The sequence below is a fragment of the Macrobrachium nipponense genome, chromosome 27 (assembly GCF_015104395.2).
Source record: "Macrobrachium nipponense isolate FS-2020 chromosome 27, ASM1510439v2, whole genome shotgun sequence".
In the NCBI taxonomy this organism is placed as follows: domain Eukaryota; kingdom Metazoa; phylum Arthropoda; class Malacostraca; order Decapoda; family Palaemonidae; genus Macrobrachium; species Macrobrachium nipponense.
In genome coordinates this window covers 24430918-24448264 of record NC_087216.1, presented here as the reverse complement: position 1 = coordinate 24448264, position 17347 = coordinate 24430918, and the positions used below count along the sequence as shown (strand labels likewise).

The following is a 17347-nucleotide window of genomic DNA, read 5'->3' as shown; positions in this document are numbered from 1 at the left end:
AGTCCCGACTAGAAACTAACAAAATCTATCATCTGAAAAACCCTTTCAGATGGGCTAAAAAGCTTGCAAAATTATCCTGGGAAGAGGAAGAAACTCTCCAACCAGCTTCCTCTCCCGTATCACAACTAATGCCTGCTAAAGCTTAAAATTTATTGGCAGTATGGCAAAGGAAGTCCTGTCTTGCGCTTTCCTGAAGAGCGTCCTTTTGATGAGTGCCTTTGCAAGAATCCCACTGAACGTTGCCCGAGAGTCCTGACGTGCAGGACATCGAGCCTTACATAACCCGTAACTGCCTTATCGCAAAGTCTTGACTGCGGTAGTGGCAACTTAAATTTATTGGCAGAATGGCAAAGGTTGCGGTAGAGCAAACGAGATCTTCCCTTGAGCTTTCCTTAACTCCATCCACCTATGCGAAAAGCAATATTAATTGACAGAGACCTCTTGAATTCACGAAACCCGATGTCTTGCTGGGTTTCGAAGAAGAAGTTGTCTGTTCACTTTAAACTTCCTCCGAAGCACTGCCTACTTCACATTCTTTGCAGGTGAGGTAGAAGGTATCACCGGAGGTAGAGATAAACATTCTTTAGGCCCATATCTGAAACAAGAGCTTGAAGAGTTCAACAGAAACGTTCAGCCAGGCGACACACCTGGCTGCGCTGGTGCGCTCGGCCGGACGCTCGGCGTCCACTGGAGCGCGCTCGGCGTCCACTGGCGCGCACTTGGCGTCCACTGGCGCGCACTTGGCGTCCACTGGCGCGCACTTAATTGGCGTGCACCCGCGCGCGCCTGGAGTCCATCCGAGCGTCCCGGGCGTCCGCTCTTCAAAAAAGCTTCTGCTACTATGACTTCTCTTACGTATTTCTCGGTGGAAAGACGGACACGAGTTCAGGCGACGTTCGCCTTCTTACTTCTCACTGAAAACGCATACTAACGAGAGAGAGAGAGGACGTGAAGCGTCCTCTCTATAAAGCTTCTATTTAGAGGGCGCGAGTCCTTCCGAAAGCTCCAACCCCTGCATGGGGAGGACGCTTCGGAGGACGAGAAGCAATCTTTCAGGATTCGTGCACGCGCACGCACTTTGGTGGAGTCTGGGGATTTGGGGCAATCAGAAACTGCCGAAGGCACGCCAGATCGGTGGGGGTTCCTTGTAACCCTCCTTAGGCTTTCGACATGCTCCCTCCCCGGGTCCTGGGAGTCAAGCAGAGCCCCGGCCTAGAGGCGAAACGAGGCCGATCTGAGCACCCCCTCCACTACACAAGGGGTATCACTGCACTTCTGCACTTCACTTTTACTCTCTAAAGCAAGCACTTTCGATTCTAAGTTATGAATCGAAAGAGTATCAGAGAAAGGGCAATTCCTCTACAGACAACTGCTTAGGGCCCGAAGGCAACACTGCAGGGTTAGGAGTAACAATTACAGAAGTAGCACTTCCCAGCAATGAAGGAGAGCGAGCACCTCTCGTAGACATATTCATAGCCCAGTCAGGCCATACTACAGGGTAAGGTGCAAAATAAAGTCTACAGGAAGGTTAGCAGGTTCACTACCCTGACTTTTGTTACTGATTAATTGCGTACATACGAATCATACGTCTTCCTTACGAATAGGAATTAGACATGTTTACTGATTAATTGCGTACATACGAATCATACGTCTTCCTTACGGAATAGACAAAGTCTCACACTCCTTACATGACAAATCTCAACAAAGAAGCAAGACCCATACCCCTCGTACATACCAAGTGCGGATCTACCGAAGCTTTCGGTAGCCACACCCTATCTTTGCAGACAACCCCGTCTGAAACTAGCCTAACTAGATTCAGATATTTTATGCAAAAATGAATCAAATTCAAATCAATTTAAGATAGCGTATCCTAGCCACAAATCCAAGTAAATAAATCAAAAGACAATTAGGATACTTAGGGCAATGAAGTTTCCAAAATCCTAAGACGGAGGTACTGAAAACAGGTGTTTTCAGCACCAGCGACAGAAAAATTATGAATAGAAAATGGGAATGGTTCCTGATACCCGCCTCCCAGCGGCGGGAATGGGTACTAACCACCTGGCCGACCACTGCGTGTGTCGGAAGTTTTTAAAATTCTGTCGGACTTCAGAAAATACAGCTATATATATATCTGACAGGTAAGTTTCGTGAACAAATTGGTAATTCTTATTTCCTTTCCTTTGAAATTTAATATTGTATGATCAATAAATACGTTATTTACTTTACAAGTCCAATAAATAAGTCAATGAATCTACTCTACCTCTAAGAACAGTATCCTCTTGAAGGGTTCCCATTCATGAGACACATCTATTCCCGGTTCAAAAGAAAAACAATCTATCTCAAGGCTGGACTCAGTGTCAACAATGTACTGGAAGACTTCTTCAATGTTCCGCAGTCTTAGCCCACAAGGCGCAACATAAAAGATTTCACTTTTTGTAATTGTCTTGCGTCTTTGTTTCACTACTAGCCTGGAGATATAAAAGATTATGAAGAGAACAAAATACGCATTGGTGGTACATTACTGGAGCAATATCATCAGGCACTCTTGAACAGATTAAAGCAGTCAAAAATTTTCTTTCAAAAACTGTTATTTTGTAGTTAACGAGCACAGCAAATAGGAGATTTACTTAGGTAATAATACAATTAAAGATACTAATGATACAATAACCTCTCCCCTATCCACTCTGTTAAGAGCCCCAGGGAAGGTGAATCCTGTGCGACATAAATCAGATGGGGACACTGCCATACCCCTGATTTCATATTAGTTTACGTTAGCATACATCTTAATTCATCACACAATGAGCCTGTCTTATTAATTTAGTTTCTAAGTTTACTGCTGCCCCCCCTCATATCAAAGGTGATCAGCTGTAACCCATCTACTGAACAAGCATTGACAAACACACTCTTTCAATCTGCAAACGAATGGTTAGAGGAGAGGTTACTGTATCTACCAGTCAAATTGCAATCAAAGATATACACTTTATTAATATTTCCTTCGTTAACAGGCCACATATAAACAACTCACCTATTCCATCCTTGAAGGATTGGATACAGCAGAGGTGATACGTCTTTGTGCTTCCGCATACTGTCACCACCTTCCCCAAGACAACTGCTGGTACACATGTGACGGCGATATTTCATGATCTTTTCTTGTAACGTATGTTTCTGAAAGAGAGGATTTTATAATGAAATGGTGGTGAATGATTCTTCATGAAAACACCAGTCTAATTAAATCCTTTTTTTGTATATGAGTCACCTGTTTACAACTCCAAAATGCTCAAGTAACAAATAAAAATAAATGGAAATTAAAATGTGTCTATAAATGTTTTTTCAGCTTGTCTTACGTTTGTGAATCCCCTGGACTCTTGTTCAATTCGAACCTGGACTTCTTTAGGGGGAGTACCAGCTCGGGACATCGTGCTCTTTTTGGCCACAGCACGTCGTTCACTCTGATTTGCTGCTGCAAGGAAGAAAACAAAAGATGAACCAGATTAAATTACATAAACATCCACTTTTAGTAGTTACAAAAATGTATATGTATTCTCTATACATAATTATATAGATCATTTTCTGGCTAAACCAAAACTAACATTACAGTAAAAGGAAGGCAAATTGTCATAGCCTATACGAATATTTAAAAAAAACTTTACAGGGAATTTTTATTAGGTAAAAAGGGTTAGTTAGTCTCCTTGGAGGAGGGTCTTTCAGTGGTTTTACTATAGTACATCACAAAAATAACGATAATGATGTTTGTAAGTAGAATATTTGTAAGTAGGGTGGTGTCTGTATAGAGACAAGCACCTAAACCATGTAGCCTAACCTTATCTATACTAATGCTATATCCTTGTAATCAAAGGGCTGGTTCTTGAGTTAGGTTCGTGTTTGAAGTATTCCAACAACAGTAACATTAACGCCTTCCAAGGCCCAAAGCACTAGATGGTTGACTTCCTACCACAACTTCAAACTATGGTACAGTATTTGGTTCAACTACAACTTAAGATATCTTTCTTATTTGTTGGTAAAGAATTTTTGTAGAATGAGGAAATATGTTGTTTCACTGTCCAACAAAGTCATGGCAAATATGAGAGATAATTGAAGTCAGCCCCCAAAAATATGTTTGCCCCAATTACTCTGCCACCTTTGGCAATGATTACTAATGACTGCCACAAGGATAAAAATAATCCAGCAGGTTAAAGAATTCATCCATAAACATGGAGAAAAACATAAAAAGGCATACACTGGAATAAGAAATGAGGTACTATAACGTGCATTAAGCATCAGAGAAAGAATAATTAGTTGCATTCCTTGGTTCAAGTAATATATAGCACCTAAGTCTGCCATCAACTCATGGCAGAGACCCTGCTAACAGATATCACTAATGGATCACATGTACTGTAATACTACTCCAAATAAAGAACCAAATATCTGCCATAGAAACTTACATGGTTCCACATCATGACCTTGCCCAAATGTTCCATACTCGACTATTGCCTGTAAAAGCAAACAACAATAATTACTTATGCAACTAAAATCATGAAATGTCTTCTAAAAAGCATTATCTTAAAATGAAAAATGCAAAAGTTACTATAATACTCCACACAGATTACTTGTAGCAATGATAAAACATTACTACAAACAACAAAAGGGATGATTATTAGTTGCTCCCCAAAAAACACTACAATATACATTACTGTAGCACTTGCACAATAAGGCAGAACTAGTCTAAAACTGTCATGACCTCACGTAAAATATAATTTGTCTTATCATTATTTACGCTAAACTTACTTAAGCAGCTTTACATGTAATTCATTCATATCGTCCTGATGTTGTATTAGATTAAATAAAACTTTTGTTTAAAGCTCATAAGTTTATCTTCTCCATGTTATTGGATCTCTCCCCACCCCACCCACCCTCCCCCGGCCCCCAATTTCTTTTGGCTTGAAAAAATAATAGATGTATCTAATCACCATTACTGATAGTAGATAAAATTAATGGTGGCACTTGAGAACCTCTTGCATATAATTTTTAAGATGTCATCAAGATGGTCACCGCCTGCAATTATTACAGGTATACGTTATTCCTTATTTTTTGTCCAATTTTAATTTTCTATAGCTCATTTTAAGGTAATCTTATGCACAGTAAAAAAGGTCTCGATGCCTTTTTATATAAATTTAACCGTTTCTAAGATAAAGCCCTTCATAATCATTTTTCTTTATTTTTTCAATATTATTTCTATAATTTAGTGGAATTTTGAGTGAAGAATAGAAAAATGTACAAATTAATGGTTCATGATGATATTGAAAGGAAAGAATGAGAATACTAGTAATTTTTTAATATCAATAATGCCATGATGAAGCCAGTGGTAAATGCTGAACATAAAAAAAAAAAAAACACTTCTTTCAGCATCACTAAAGTAATGTATAAATGTTAATTCTTACGATTCTCTTTAACTGATCATATGATGAATATTAAAAAATTAACAAAGCCACTCGATAGCTAGAATGATATCAGTGGGAAATCAAACATTTTTATACAAGTTAAAATACTGAAAAATAATTTACCAAAATGTTACTAAGAAATAAAGTATATGAAAAGAAATACGTAAAAATATTTGCTATGCGATAACTATAGTCATCTTCACAGTTACTCTCTATCATTTCTGATGTAAATTTAGTATCATTGTTACAAAGCTCCTCATTCCCTTCTTCACATATGCACATTTCTGTACATGGTAAATTATTTGCTAAACATTTGCATGGGGATTACATAGACTTTTTACACAGTTACACCTGATTAGATGAAGGATATTATTAGGAGCACAAGACAAATCACAGGCACTTGGCAATATTTGTCCGTTAATTATGTCCCATCAATGACCAATGGGGAATGGGAGTATTGGTTTTGAATCAATATCCTTATTCCATATTATGTCCTGTTAATTTACTCTGTTAAGGGCAGGTACTTGAGCACTTTTAGTGGGCGGTAGCTTTTCCCGAGGTACTTGTTTCTTTGAAAACATATACCGTTGAAGCTCTATACTTGAAACCCCTGGGTTTTGTAAATACTTGGTAAAATGAATTTTTTCAATTCAAGTTTCCTCTAAAGTCCTCATCAAAGAGATTTCTTCACTTTTTCCAAGTATCACCAATGCTTCCAAGGCTTCCTTAGTTGCTATATTAAATATACCAAATTTGTAACTAATTTGTTTTTTTCATAACTAACAAACCTGAGGTCTTAATATTAGGATTTACTAGCGCCAAGAAGTAAGAGAGTTTGCCCTCACCAACCAAGGCACCAGTTGTGTCACAGCCTGAAAGACCATGAAATGCAGGTAAAGCAGATGCTTTCAAAGTGGCCAATGATGAAAATATATCACCAATTGAAATTTCCATTCTACAATTTGGCATGAAGAATGACCGAGATGGTAGTTTTGGCCATCGTCTTACAGCAAGTACCAGAACATCCTATTTCAGGTATTTACCTAATACTTTGCTTGTAAATGCTTCTGCCAGATTTATGCAAATTATTACTTCGAGTCTTAGAATGAATAGTCAGACAGACACCAACTTCAAGGGGAAATTCACAAGTATGCCTAATTTTTTCTGAAAGTCATGCAGTTTGCCTTTCTGTTTGGTATTTATACATTAAAGTTTGTGCAATAGAGTCTGGTTTTCATTGTAAATGATTGCTTTTGACACCTGTACTGTCAAATATTTTTTTCCCCTTTATCAACCATTTAATAAAAGATGAAAGTTCTTCGGGTATTGCTTTTCTTATTTCTTTTTTTATAATTAAGCCTGTAATTGAAACTGTATGTAATGGATGGTTTCTAGTTTTAGGCTTGTTACAAGAGAATCCAAGCTGCACTATGAAGTTCTGAGTGAAGTATGATCTTGTTGTGGGGGCCTTTATTCAAACTCTCTGAGGCAATACTGCTGCCATCCTCTTCATTTACTATATATCACTTCTTTCTGTATTCCTCTTGGAGTTTTCTAGCATTCCGTTGTGGGTACATTTTTTATGGCAAGAAAGATGTCATTTTACATTGCTCTTCAGTCAGTCTTCGACAGATTTGTCCTTCAATGCATATAATTTTCATCATTACAGTCACTTCCAATCTTTATACTCCAAACAAGTTTTCCAGCACATTTTGGATTTTCAACCAAGGTTTCTTTTGTTGAGAATGGCATAGTAAACATAAAGTAACATTTAGACCGATTGTACGCCTCTTTTTCTTTTCTGAAGAGGGTATACTTGCATCATCCACATCTTCCATTTTCCTTTTATCAAAATTTCCTTCATTCACATTTCAGCTTCTAAAACAAAACAAAAATGAAGCTGTATTAGAAGAGAAATAATTATTCTGTTTGCTATTTAAAAGTGATATCATGATTTATATTGATTAAACTAGTAAAAAATACCTTTAAAGCTTTTTATTTCAAAAACCCTTCATTCTACAAAAGAAATGTGTTGGCACCTTTTTTGTTGTATATAAAATATCCTTTAAAATGAGCTATAAATCACTGAAATTGGACCAAAAATAAGGAATTTCATTTAAATGTAATATTTACGATCAACGGCCATTTTGATGACATCATCAAAATTATATGCAAAAGAATCAGGGGTGCCACCATCATTTTTATTCATCTGCAGGTATTTCTTGGTTGAATATAACTATTACCAATATTTCATCAACAAACCTGCCTCATATTACATATGCTCCCCTACTAATGAGTGCCGAATTCCCAAATCGGGAAACAATGAATAGCTGCTACTACAACACTTTGAAGAAGAACACTAGGCAATACTTTGAACCGCTTTCAGTTCCATGTACGCCACTTCCTTTGCTGCAGACTTGCAGGCAATTTGAAATGAAGCGATGAATTTTCTTTCAAGAGGGGACACTGAAGGGTTCTGAACTCCATTTAAAAGAGTATAGCGTAACAATCCAAGGCTTTGTTTCTCTTTAAGAAAATTATAAGGAATTCTCATCATATAAAATTTTACTTGATAAGTCTAGGAAGAACCTAAATGAGTGTGACCATCCATAAAAAATTAAATAGCTTACTCGTCCTGGTAGTCCAGCTGTTCTCCTTCGTATGGTTTTGAACTGTTCTGCCTGAGCCTGTATATTTAATTTCTTGTTGAACAGCGGACTAAGTCGAGTTGATCCCCTATAAATCCACTCTGATCGGCAATCCACAGGGAAAAACATTCTGACTAAAGAACCATCAACTTCCATCACCTGGGCCCTCCACCATCGTCCTGTGGTTTCAAACACGTAAAACTGATGTTAAATAAAAGGTTTAATTATTACAAATAGGAGGTTTTTTTTAAGGTTAAGGCCCTAATTTAAGTTATAGAAGATGAAATAGGGAAAACTACTTTAATTACGCAATAAACTCACAAACTTCAAAGCACAAAAATCTAAAACTGACAAAAATCTGGGAGAATATTTTTTGTAGCAAAGTGGACCAAGATGTTTCAGTTAATGAAGTCTCCAAGCTTCCTTAGAAAAGCTGAGCAATGCCTTCAGTATTTTAAAATTTGCAGAAGACAAACTGAACCAAACAACCATAACAATAATATTTGAACTCAACAGGAAAAAAACCTTCAAAAGGAAAACTGAAAACAAAAAACACTAAAATTTAGATACTGACCATTATATTCAGTCTTGACAAAGTTATACTTCTGCAGACGCACCATCGGCCTTTCAGGATACATCTGCAGGTACTCTTTAATGAATTCTCGAGAGTCTGAGGAAACATCGTCCCATGGACATACCGATGCTTCAGTTACAACCCGAATATCATTGTGGTGGACATATTGGGCATAACCATCATCGAAAAATACCAGGTACCTACAAGAAAATAAAGTGATGAAGTTGTATCACAATTAACACTATGTCAAACACAGTGTCCTTGACTTACAGCAGGAGATCTGTTCCAGCGCCGCACAGTAAAATCAAATTACCGTAAGTTGATGGAGCTGTAATTCAAGGACACAATACTACTTTACACTTAATATTCAAATCAAGAGGTTTCTTTAGAAGTTCAGACATCTAAAATAGTAGCACAGCAAAAAATAACCATAATATTGCAGCTGATAAGTAGTACAAAAGGCTGCTACGATAAGGTTTGTTAAGTTGAGGTGTTTCTGTGTCTAATTACCTGTATTTGTTTGCTGCAGTGGGAATCTCTGCTAGAACACCAACATAAAAAGACCCTGAAACTGCTGAGTTTTTGGGATCTTCGTCTTTGTACTTGGCTATGACACGAGTTCCCACTGGTATTCTAGTGGAGCATTTATCATAATATGCTATCTGTCGTCCAGGTAAGACGTGTGGAGTGCCAGAGCCCTTGGCATTACGGTTATATCTTATCTTATACAGTGTGTTCTGGAATGCAAGATAACTAATTTGTAATGTTAGAATTACAATAAATAGGGAAAGTTAAATGATAAAAGTTTATGCCAAATACTGCCGTTCATAAGAAGGCAAATGAAATATATAACTATACAACAAATGCTCAAATCAAGAGAAAAATATAAACACTGTGTCAAGATGATAGTCTAAATTTCTTTCTAAGATCATATAAGAACTTCATATTTGGCTTGGCAATCTAAAGGCTTGATTATCAACTGCTATTGCTGTATACAGATATCTTCCACATCTCTTATGTTTAGAGTATGTGACCAGAATTTATTTACAGCACAGGAGTTTTAACATCGCACAATTAAACTTTGCAGATTAGTTATAAAGCTAGTATTTTTTTGTAATGTATTTAACTGAACCATGACTGGATGTTTGAAGAAATCTCTAGCTTCAATTACAACAACTTTTCTTGACATAGTGAAATCTGGCCTAACCAAATTCTTGATGTTAATATACACAAAGTTCCTTTGTACATTAACATAGACTTTATAGTCAGTAAAAATCCTTTAAGTGATCATTCAATATCTTAATTTTAGCCATAAAAATGCCAGCATTGGCACAGATTGACTTAAATAAAACACACTTACCTTTGGTTCACGTTTCTCTACTTCAACGACTTGCGCCTGAACCCATCTCGCAAAAAGAGAATACTTCATGCAAAAGCACATTTCATTGGGTTTCAGCTCATATCGGTTAAGTGGTCCTACGGGAGGTAGGTTCTCCATTGGAGTATAAACGGAACTCTCAGCAATAACTTCTGATGTCTGAAAAGGTCAAATTTCACCAGATATGACTTTACTTTTGCTAAATATTTTCATTGCTTAATATTACTTGATAGCAATATATAAAAAATATAACAAAATTGCTTTTTTTTTTAACAGTCTTTTTTATAAGCTAGTACTTGTACAAGCAAGAATCTCCAGTCACAATCATGATCTCTCAATCTTCTGTCTATGAAATTGCTCAAACACTGACAAAGAGTTGTGCCATCAAACTCATGACATATCAACAAAAGACAACTATTAAGAAATAAAATGCAAATTTAATATTAAAACATTAATTACCCTTTCTTTCTACTCACCCCATCTGGCTGATGGATGACTATACCAGATTCACCAATGTCAATGGAGGGTAGCCACTAAATAAGAAAAAAACTGCATGAGAAAAACATACAGTAAATATAAAAGACATGAAAATCTCATAATGTATTAACAATGAATTGGTAAGAGATTGTTTGTAAAATTGTTTTTATTCCACAAAAGTTTGTCCATACAAACCATACAAACAAAAATAAAGTATAATTTGCAACATTTGTTAAACTCACCATGATATCTGGGCGGAAGTTATCATAGAATTCTTTGCGAACCTTGTCCAGCTCTTTCTCAATCGATGCATATTCGTCTGCATGTTTCTCAAAACCCTCTATAGAAGTAAGGAAGTAACATTACTAAAACAAATCTAATAACAAAAAACCTACTGCGGTGTATAGTTTCATCACACTGTACAGTATTTATATCGTGGTACCCGGGAAGTTGGTATATAAAGCCTCATATAAACTCAATTTCCTTACTACAGGACCTTCATACAATCTATTCTTTAAATATGTGACTCTAATAAAGGCTAAATAATTAATTCTGGTATATCAGATATTAACATTGTGTGAATACACACTTATTTGTGAATATTTACTGCATAAAGTTGATGAATACTGAATTGATTACAGTACATATATAGATCCTACAAGGCAAAAATATCAGTTAAAACAGCATTCATGATCATGCAAAAACTATTAAAGCCAAACCTTCAACAGCTTTGAGTCGTTCATCCAGGTGGGAGATTCCCAGACTGATCTGTTTGTCTAACTGTAGATCGGTCATGATACTTTTGATGGTCTCTTCCACCGTCTTGCCCTCGTCACACTCCACTTCCAAGTCTGATCCTTCACTAGAACTATCATCTGGAATTAGTGATTCAGCTGTTAACAATGTTAAGATTTAAAATACATTTTTTCTGGAAGAGACACTAGATCATTTAACCTCAAGGTAATAGCAATTACTCCAATCACGTTTCTTCACTAAATGGTATTATAAACTTAGGAACCATTTACACATTTACCAAACTTACACACACATATACATACATATAAATTTGTCTATCACTTAATTACAAACATCACCATACTAAGCCATTTTACCAGTAGAATTGGAATACTATTAAATTGAGGCCAAAGGCCAAGAGGTGGGACCTATGAAGTCATTCAGCACTGAAATTGAAACATTCAGCACTGAAATTGAAACAGAGTAAAAAAGTTTTAAAGGTGTAGCAGAAGGAAACAATTGTTAGGAGAGGCTGGACAGTACGATGGATGAAAGCGGATATGAACAAAGAAACAGTCAAAAGGAATGCAATGCATTGCAGCTAGGGGCCACCAAAGGGACACTGTTAAGAAGCTAAGTAATGCCTATAGTGCACCTCAGGCACTAACCCCCTACTTAATGCCATCCAATAAGAGTCTATAATCTTCAACTTTTTAATTGCTTATCCTACATCACCAGCAATCACTTACACATGCACTCTAAAATTTACATTCGTGCCTTTCACTCGGCCATTATGCAGCTGTACTGCAGTTTCCCTTCAACTCTCAACTAGTACATTGGTCTAAACTTTTATTTTTTTATAAGTTCCTATTTTCTTTTCAAACTCATCTGTCTAACTCTTTTAGAATCTACCTTGCTCCATTGCGTAATCAGCCTTCATTCAAGTACTAGCACAAAGTTATCAGGTTATCCCTATGAGGAAACAAATGTAACTCGAGATATGTAGTATCTTAGGATAATATTATCAGAAGAGAAGCTTTAAAAGAATAATTTGACATGGTTGTAAAAGTACCAATAGGCAGTCCTGGGTTACACTGGACTCAACTTACGTCGGTCCGAACTTAAGGCACTTTCCAAATATATTCATAAAAAAATTGGTTCTGGGTTATGGTGGATGTTTCGCACTCTTAACATTGTTTCAGTCTTACAGTGCCGTAAGTGATGAAAAGACTGGAAGTAGTTTCTAAGCGTGTGGTGACCAGACAGTGACCTGCTCTGGGTTGCTCTGCATTGTAGCAATACCAAACAGGCCTCACTCATGTGTTTGTGTGTTCATCACTTTTTTTACATCATTCATATAATACTGGACAAACCAGTGTTTTCATTTTCCTATTAAAATATATATACTACAGCACATCAAACTGTGACTGTGTACAAAATACGGTGTAACCACTTACATTCAGAAGGATCTGAGTCTGAATCTGTCAGAACAACAGTTGTCTTTGGAGGAGGCAATTTCTCTTCTAGAAGTAACTGTCCAGACTCTACCACTTTAACCAGTTGGTCCTGTTCTTGCTTGGCAATATCAAAACATCTCAGGCATACTTTTCTCTTCCTTTAAATAAAGATAAGAAAACCACTGAAACAAAATTTTCTTTCTAAACATGAAATGTGAAAATGTTATTGTTATGATACAATAAAGTTTGTTCATACTTACCTGGCAGATATATATAGCTGTATTCTCCGACGTCCGACAGAATTTCAAAACTCCCGGCACACGCAGTGGGCGGCCAGGTGGTTAGTACCCATTCCCGCGCCGCTGGGAGGTCGGGATATCAGGAATCATTCCCATTTTCTATTCAGATTTTTGTTTATACCACTGTCCCCTGAGGGGAGGGTGGGTGGGTTTAACTTAATTATATATCTGCCAGGTAAAGTATGAACAAACTTTATTGTATCATAACAATAACATTTTGTTCATGAAACTTACCTGTCAGATATATATATAGCTGAATCCCACCATTGGAGGTGGGAAGGGACAGAATAGAAGGATTTAGGAAACACCTCAAGTGCAGATGATTGACATCTTGATTCCTTACCTGTTAGCATAGCTGACTTCTTGCTTGTAACTGTCACCGAAGTCTGCTTTTGCTTTACTAAGTTGCCAGCAAGGTAGTGACCTGTGTAGTTGGTGCGCTCTAGATGATCTGTCCAACGGGGGCGGGTGACCACAATGTGACTAGACCATATTGACCATACTGTGAGGGCAACGAAGCTAAAACCACCACCGACCTAACCCTATCGAACGTTAGTCCCATAACTTCTAGGCTAACGAAAGGGAAAGCGCCTCAAGCGACCAACCCTTCAAAGTTAAAAGCACACCTATCCCTTTTTCTATAGGATAGGATTCGTGCTGCTTTCCTGCCTCCAATAATATTTCTACGGATATGTATGGGTCCTAGCGACTCGCAGATCTCATATGTCGTCTTCACATCCCGTCTTTTTGGGAGTGTGAAGCGAACACAGAGTTGCTTCGCTCAAACGTGGCACTCAGGATATTACTGAGTGTCATGCTCTGTTTGGAAAATGCTTCCGAGGCCGCGCCCTCCCTACCTCGTGAGCATTTACTTTAAAAAAGGTTTCAAATCTTTGTTCAAACATGACGAATGAGCCTCTTAGAAAGACTCCTTAAAAATAACGCCAGGGCGTTCTTCGACATGGGCAAGTCTGGTCTTTTTACGGAACACGCAGATTGTCCGAATGACCTTGACTTTCTTTAGTTTTATCAAGATAAACTTGAGAGCCCCGACAGGGCACAGGACTCTCTGTGGCTCTTGCCCATAATTTGTGCCATCCCCTTGATCTCCAGGCCTCTGGGCCAAGGGTTAGACGGGTTTTCGTTCTTAGCAAAGAACGGAAGGCTTAGAGGACACCGAATTATGTCCTCTAAAGACCAAAAAAAACCTCTGATGATGGCTAAAACCTCACTAACCTCATTTCCGTAGCTAGAGTGTTAGAAAATTAGCCTTTCTGGTCACGTGTATTAAGTTTACAGAAAGGAGAGGTTCGAAATGCTTTGACATCAAGAACTTCAGACTACGTCTAAGTTCCATCAAGATTTCCGCAGGACCTCAAAGATCGTGAAGGGCTTTGTTGTTTGACAGATCCGAATCTCTGAGCCTAGAGGCCGTCAACAACATATTTCCGTATTCTACAATCGTTGGGACTGTTAGCTTATCCCATTACTTTCAGACGGAATGGGAAGGCGGGTAAAGTCATTCCCACAGAGGTCAGAGGTAGAGGAACAGTCATTCTTCCTGCCCACTATGTCCAGAAACGGCCCACTCCGATTGGTACACTGCAAAATATGCAGCACTGCTTTGCTTTGGCAAATGAGACTTGCAATTAATCTTGAAGATCCTCTCGCTTCTTGACAGTCTGAACGCATTCAGACTCAGATCGGAGAGATTTTAGGTACCTCTCGAAGTGAGGCTGTTAGAGTAGACCGATTCTCTCGGGAAGGGTCCTTGGAAAGTGCTCTCTGAAGGACGTGACCTCTGTGAATCCAGCCTCTCGAAGGCCAACATGGGGCGATCAGCGTCTTTCTCACTCCCTCTGACGCCAGCGATTATCTTATTACATTTCCTAAGCTTTTGAATAGGGGAAAAGGGCTAACCAACTATCCCCATTCCATACTATAGGATGGCGTCTATTGCTACCGCCCCGCTCTCGGATCGAGAATAAGGGCGCAACGTAGAGGAGGCTTCTTCGTCTTCAATATTGCAAATCTACGAAAGGACGTCCCCAAAGTCTCCACAACTCTCGACATACTTCTAAGCGAGGATTACTCAAAAGTCAAACGTCAGTAGTTGCTGCCGTCGATCGAGAAGATCCGCACGGACGTGCAATCGTGTAACGAACCTCTTAAGGATCGTTACGTTCTGTGCCTATGCCGATAACCATCTCTCTTTTCTTGGGATATGAGAGAGCTGCGGAATTATCTGAGATGATTTGGACCACTCGAACCAAACCTCACTCTTCGAGGAACTGGAGAGCCAACCAAATTGCTTCCAATTCTTTTAGAGTTTATTGTGCCAGGACCTCTGTCCGGATGCCTGGCTCCCTCTCATTATCAACCTGAGGTGATCCTTAAACCCATTGAGGAGACGTTTAGAATTATCTCTATCTTTGATCTTTGATGTTATTTCAGTTCTCCTGTAGGAAAAACTGTAGAGGTCTGAATTGCAGTCTATTCAGGGAAACAAGCTTCTCCAGCGAGGAAATGGTCCCCAGCAGACTCATCCATTCCCTCACTAAGCATGCTTCCTTCCCTAATAAGGCTGCGCTTTGCATAAGCAGGAGAGCATTATTATAGTGCTATGCTGCGGTAGACCTCGTACAGAATTCTGTTACAGTGCGGTAAGCAGCGCCGAACATGTCTAAAGAGATATCTCTGTTGAAAATTTCTTAGCAAAAGGAAGTCGTTTATTCATGATTACCAGAAATCCCCTCAACCCGAGGCGAAAGTCATGATTGTAGGGCAGAGATACGGTTCGTAAATCAATCCCGCGGGAGAGAGAGACGTAACCGACTGAGCAGTACAACGAGCTACCTAACACTGAGTTGGTGACAGTGTGAGACACTGTGACAGTTACAGGCAGCAGCTTATGTTCTTCTCGCAGTCTTATGCCGAGTTGCCAGCTATTCTATTCATCTAAGGAATAGATTTTCCATTATTTGAACAGAAACTCTCAAGTTGGCATATCTAAGCGAAACAGAATTCGCTAATACAGAAGCTGATTTTGTGTTGTCGTAACATTACGCTTAATTAACCAAATGTTAAATCGGAAACTCCTGGAAAGTTGCCGGGAGTACCGATTAAATATACTGCGTCTCCACAATGACAGCAACCTCTTCGTTTCGCACTATTCTGCCTGAGTTACCAGCTACTCTCTTCTACGAAGGAATAGGTTCGTTACTATTATCGATCATAAGAAAATTCTCAAGCAGGCATATTTAAGCGAAACATAATTCGCTACATGCAGAAGCTGAGTTGGTGTTGTTGTAACAATACCTTCAAGCATTGTCCTTACACCGAAACTCCTGGAAGTTGCAGGAAGTACCGATTAAAATACACTTAAAATAACAGTCCTTTCGGTTGCCATCTGTAGAGGTAACCCACGATATGCGTATATGACTTGAACTTTACATTAGTAATATGACGCGAAGTTAAAATACCTAAGTATTGCAGTCACTTGAACATATAATTCTCTACTACATTCTTTCCTCGACGAGGAAGAGAGAGAGAATGGAAATCGACTGTCTTCATTCTCTTTGCCAAGAAAAGGAATAATATTATTCAAATGGAAATCCTCAAGTGAGAACCGAAGATCGAAAAGGAAAGTTCAAGCTTCTTATGATATTTGACATAAGATCTGAAAGGCCACCCGAAAAGCGTCCTGGAGAGCCGCACACTGCTCCTGAAGTGTGAGAGCCCTATAGGAAGACGTAAGGCTATCGTCTCCAAGACGGCCTTAAAGACTTTCGTTACCTTCTAACAAAGACGGTGGCCGCCTGCTTCATGGACGTAGTCTATAAGTCTTTTTCCTGGATGAGCCTCTGACTAATGAATGAGAGCTCTTTCGAAATTTTGTTACTTATCCGCTTATGCGATAAAATGTTATTAAGAAACTTTGTCAATGAGAACTAACCCAATTGCATGACGGAAAGTAATCCAGGAATTCGAGCATATAGCCTTCCGATTCCCGCAGAAATCGAGGAAGGGGTAGGATTCCTGATTAGAGACTGGGCTTACGACAGGAAGGACCTTAATGTTCCCCTTCGGCAGCGCAATCCCGAAAGCAGACGAGGCGTTTTATGACCCCACCGAAATCTGCTTACAGTTTTTCCTGGAATTCATCAAGTGATGGATTCTCTTGAACGCTCCCTTCGTAGAAAGAGAAGTAGACATCTTGACGAGACCAAAACTCCTTCCTCTACTTCGACGACGCCCTCTTGAAGAGCGTTCTTGCAGGAATCCTGCCGAACGTCTTGATGCGTAGGAACGCCTATCGTTCTGAAGAACGTCCTGGCAAGT

General features: G+C 38.7%; 2 protein-coding genes across 2 annotated transcripts in view; one reads left to right on the top strand and one right to left on the bottom strand.

The window, feature by feature from the left end:
* Positions 1 to 17347, top strand: part of LOC135200629 (ataxin-3-like) — a 237658-nt gene that overhangs the window by 49328 nt on the left and 170983 nt on the right. The gene's annotated exons all lie outside the window — the stretch shown is intronic.
* Positions 1 to 17347, bottom strand: part of LOC135200933 (histone-lysine N-methyltransferase SETDB1-like) — a gene marked incomplete at its 3' end in the record, with an annotated part of 46333 nt that overhangs the window by 17850 nt on the left and 11136 nt on the right. Inside the window, 12 exon segments of the mRNA XM_064229711.1 lie at positions 2261 to 2468; positions 3026 to 3165; positions 3345 to 3460; positions 4443 to 4491; positions 8069 to 8265; positions 8661 to 8860; positions 9171 to 9397; positions 10021 to 10197; positions 10515 to 10571; positions 10758 to 10855; positions 11235 to 11390; positions 12708 to 12865. Coding sequence (XP_064085781.1) covers positions 2261 to 2468; positions 3026 to 3165; positions 3345 to 3460; positions 4443 to 4491; positions 8069 to 8265; positions 8661 to 8860; positions 9171 to 9397; positions 10021 to 10197; positions 10515 to 10571; positions 10758 to 10855; positions 11235 to 11390; positions 12708 to 12865 — 1783 coding nt within the window.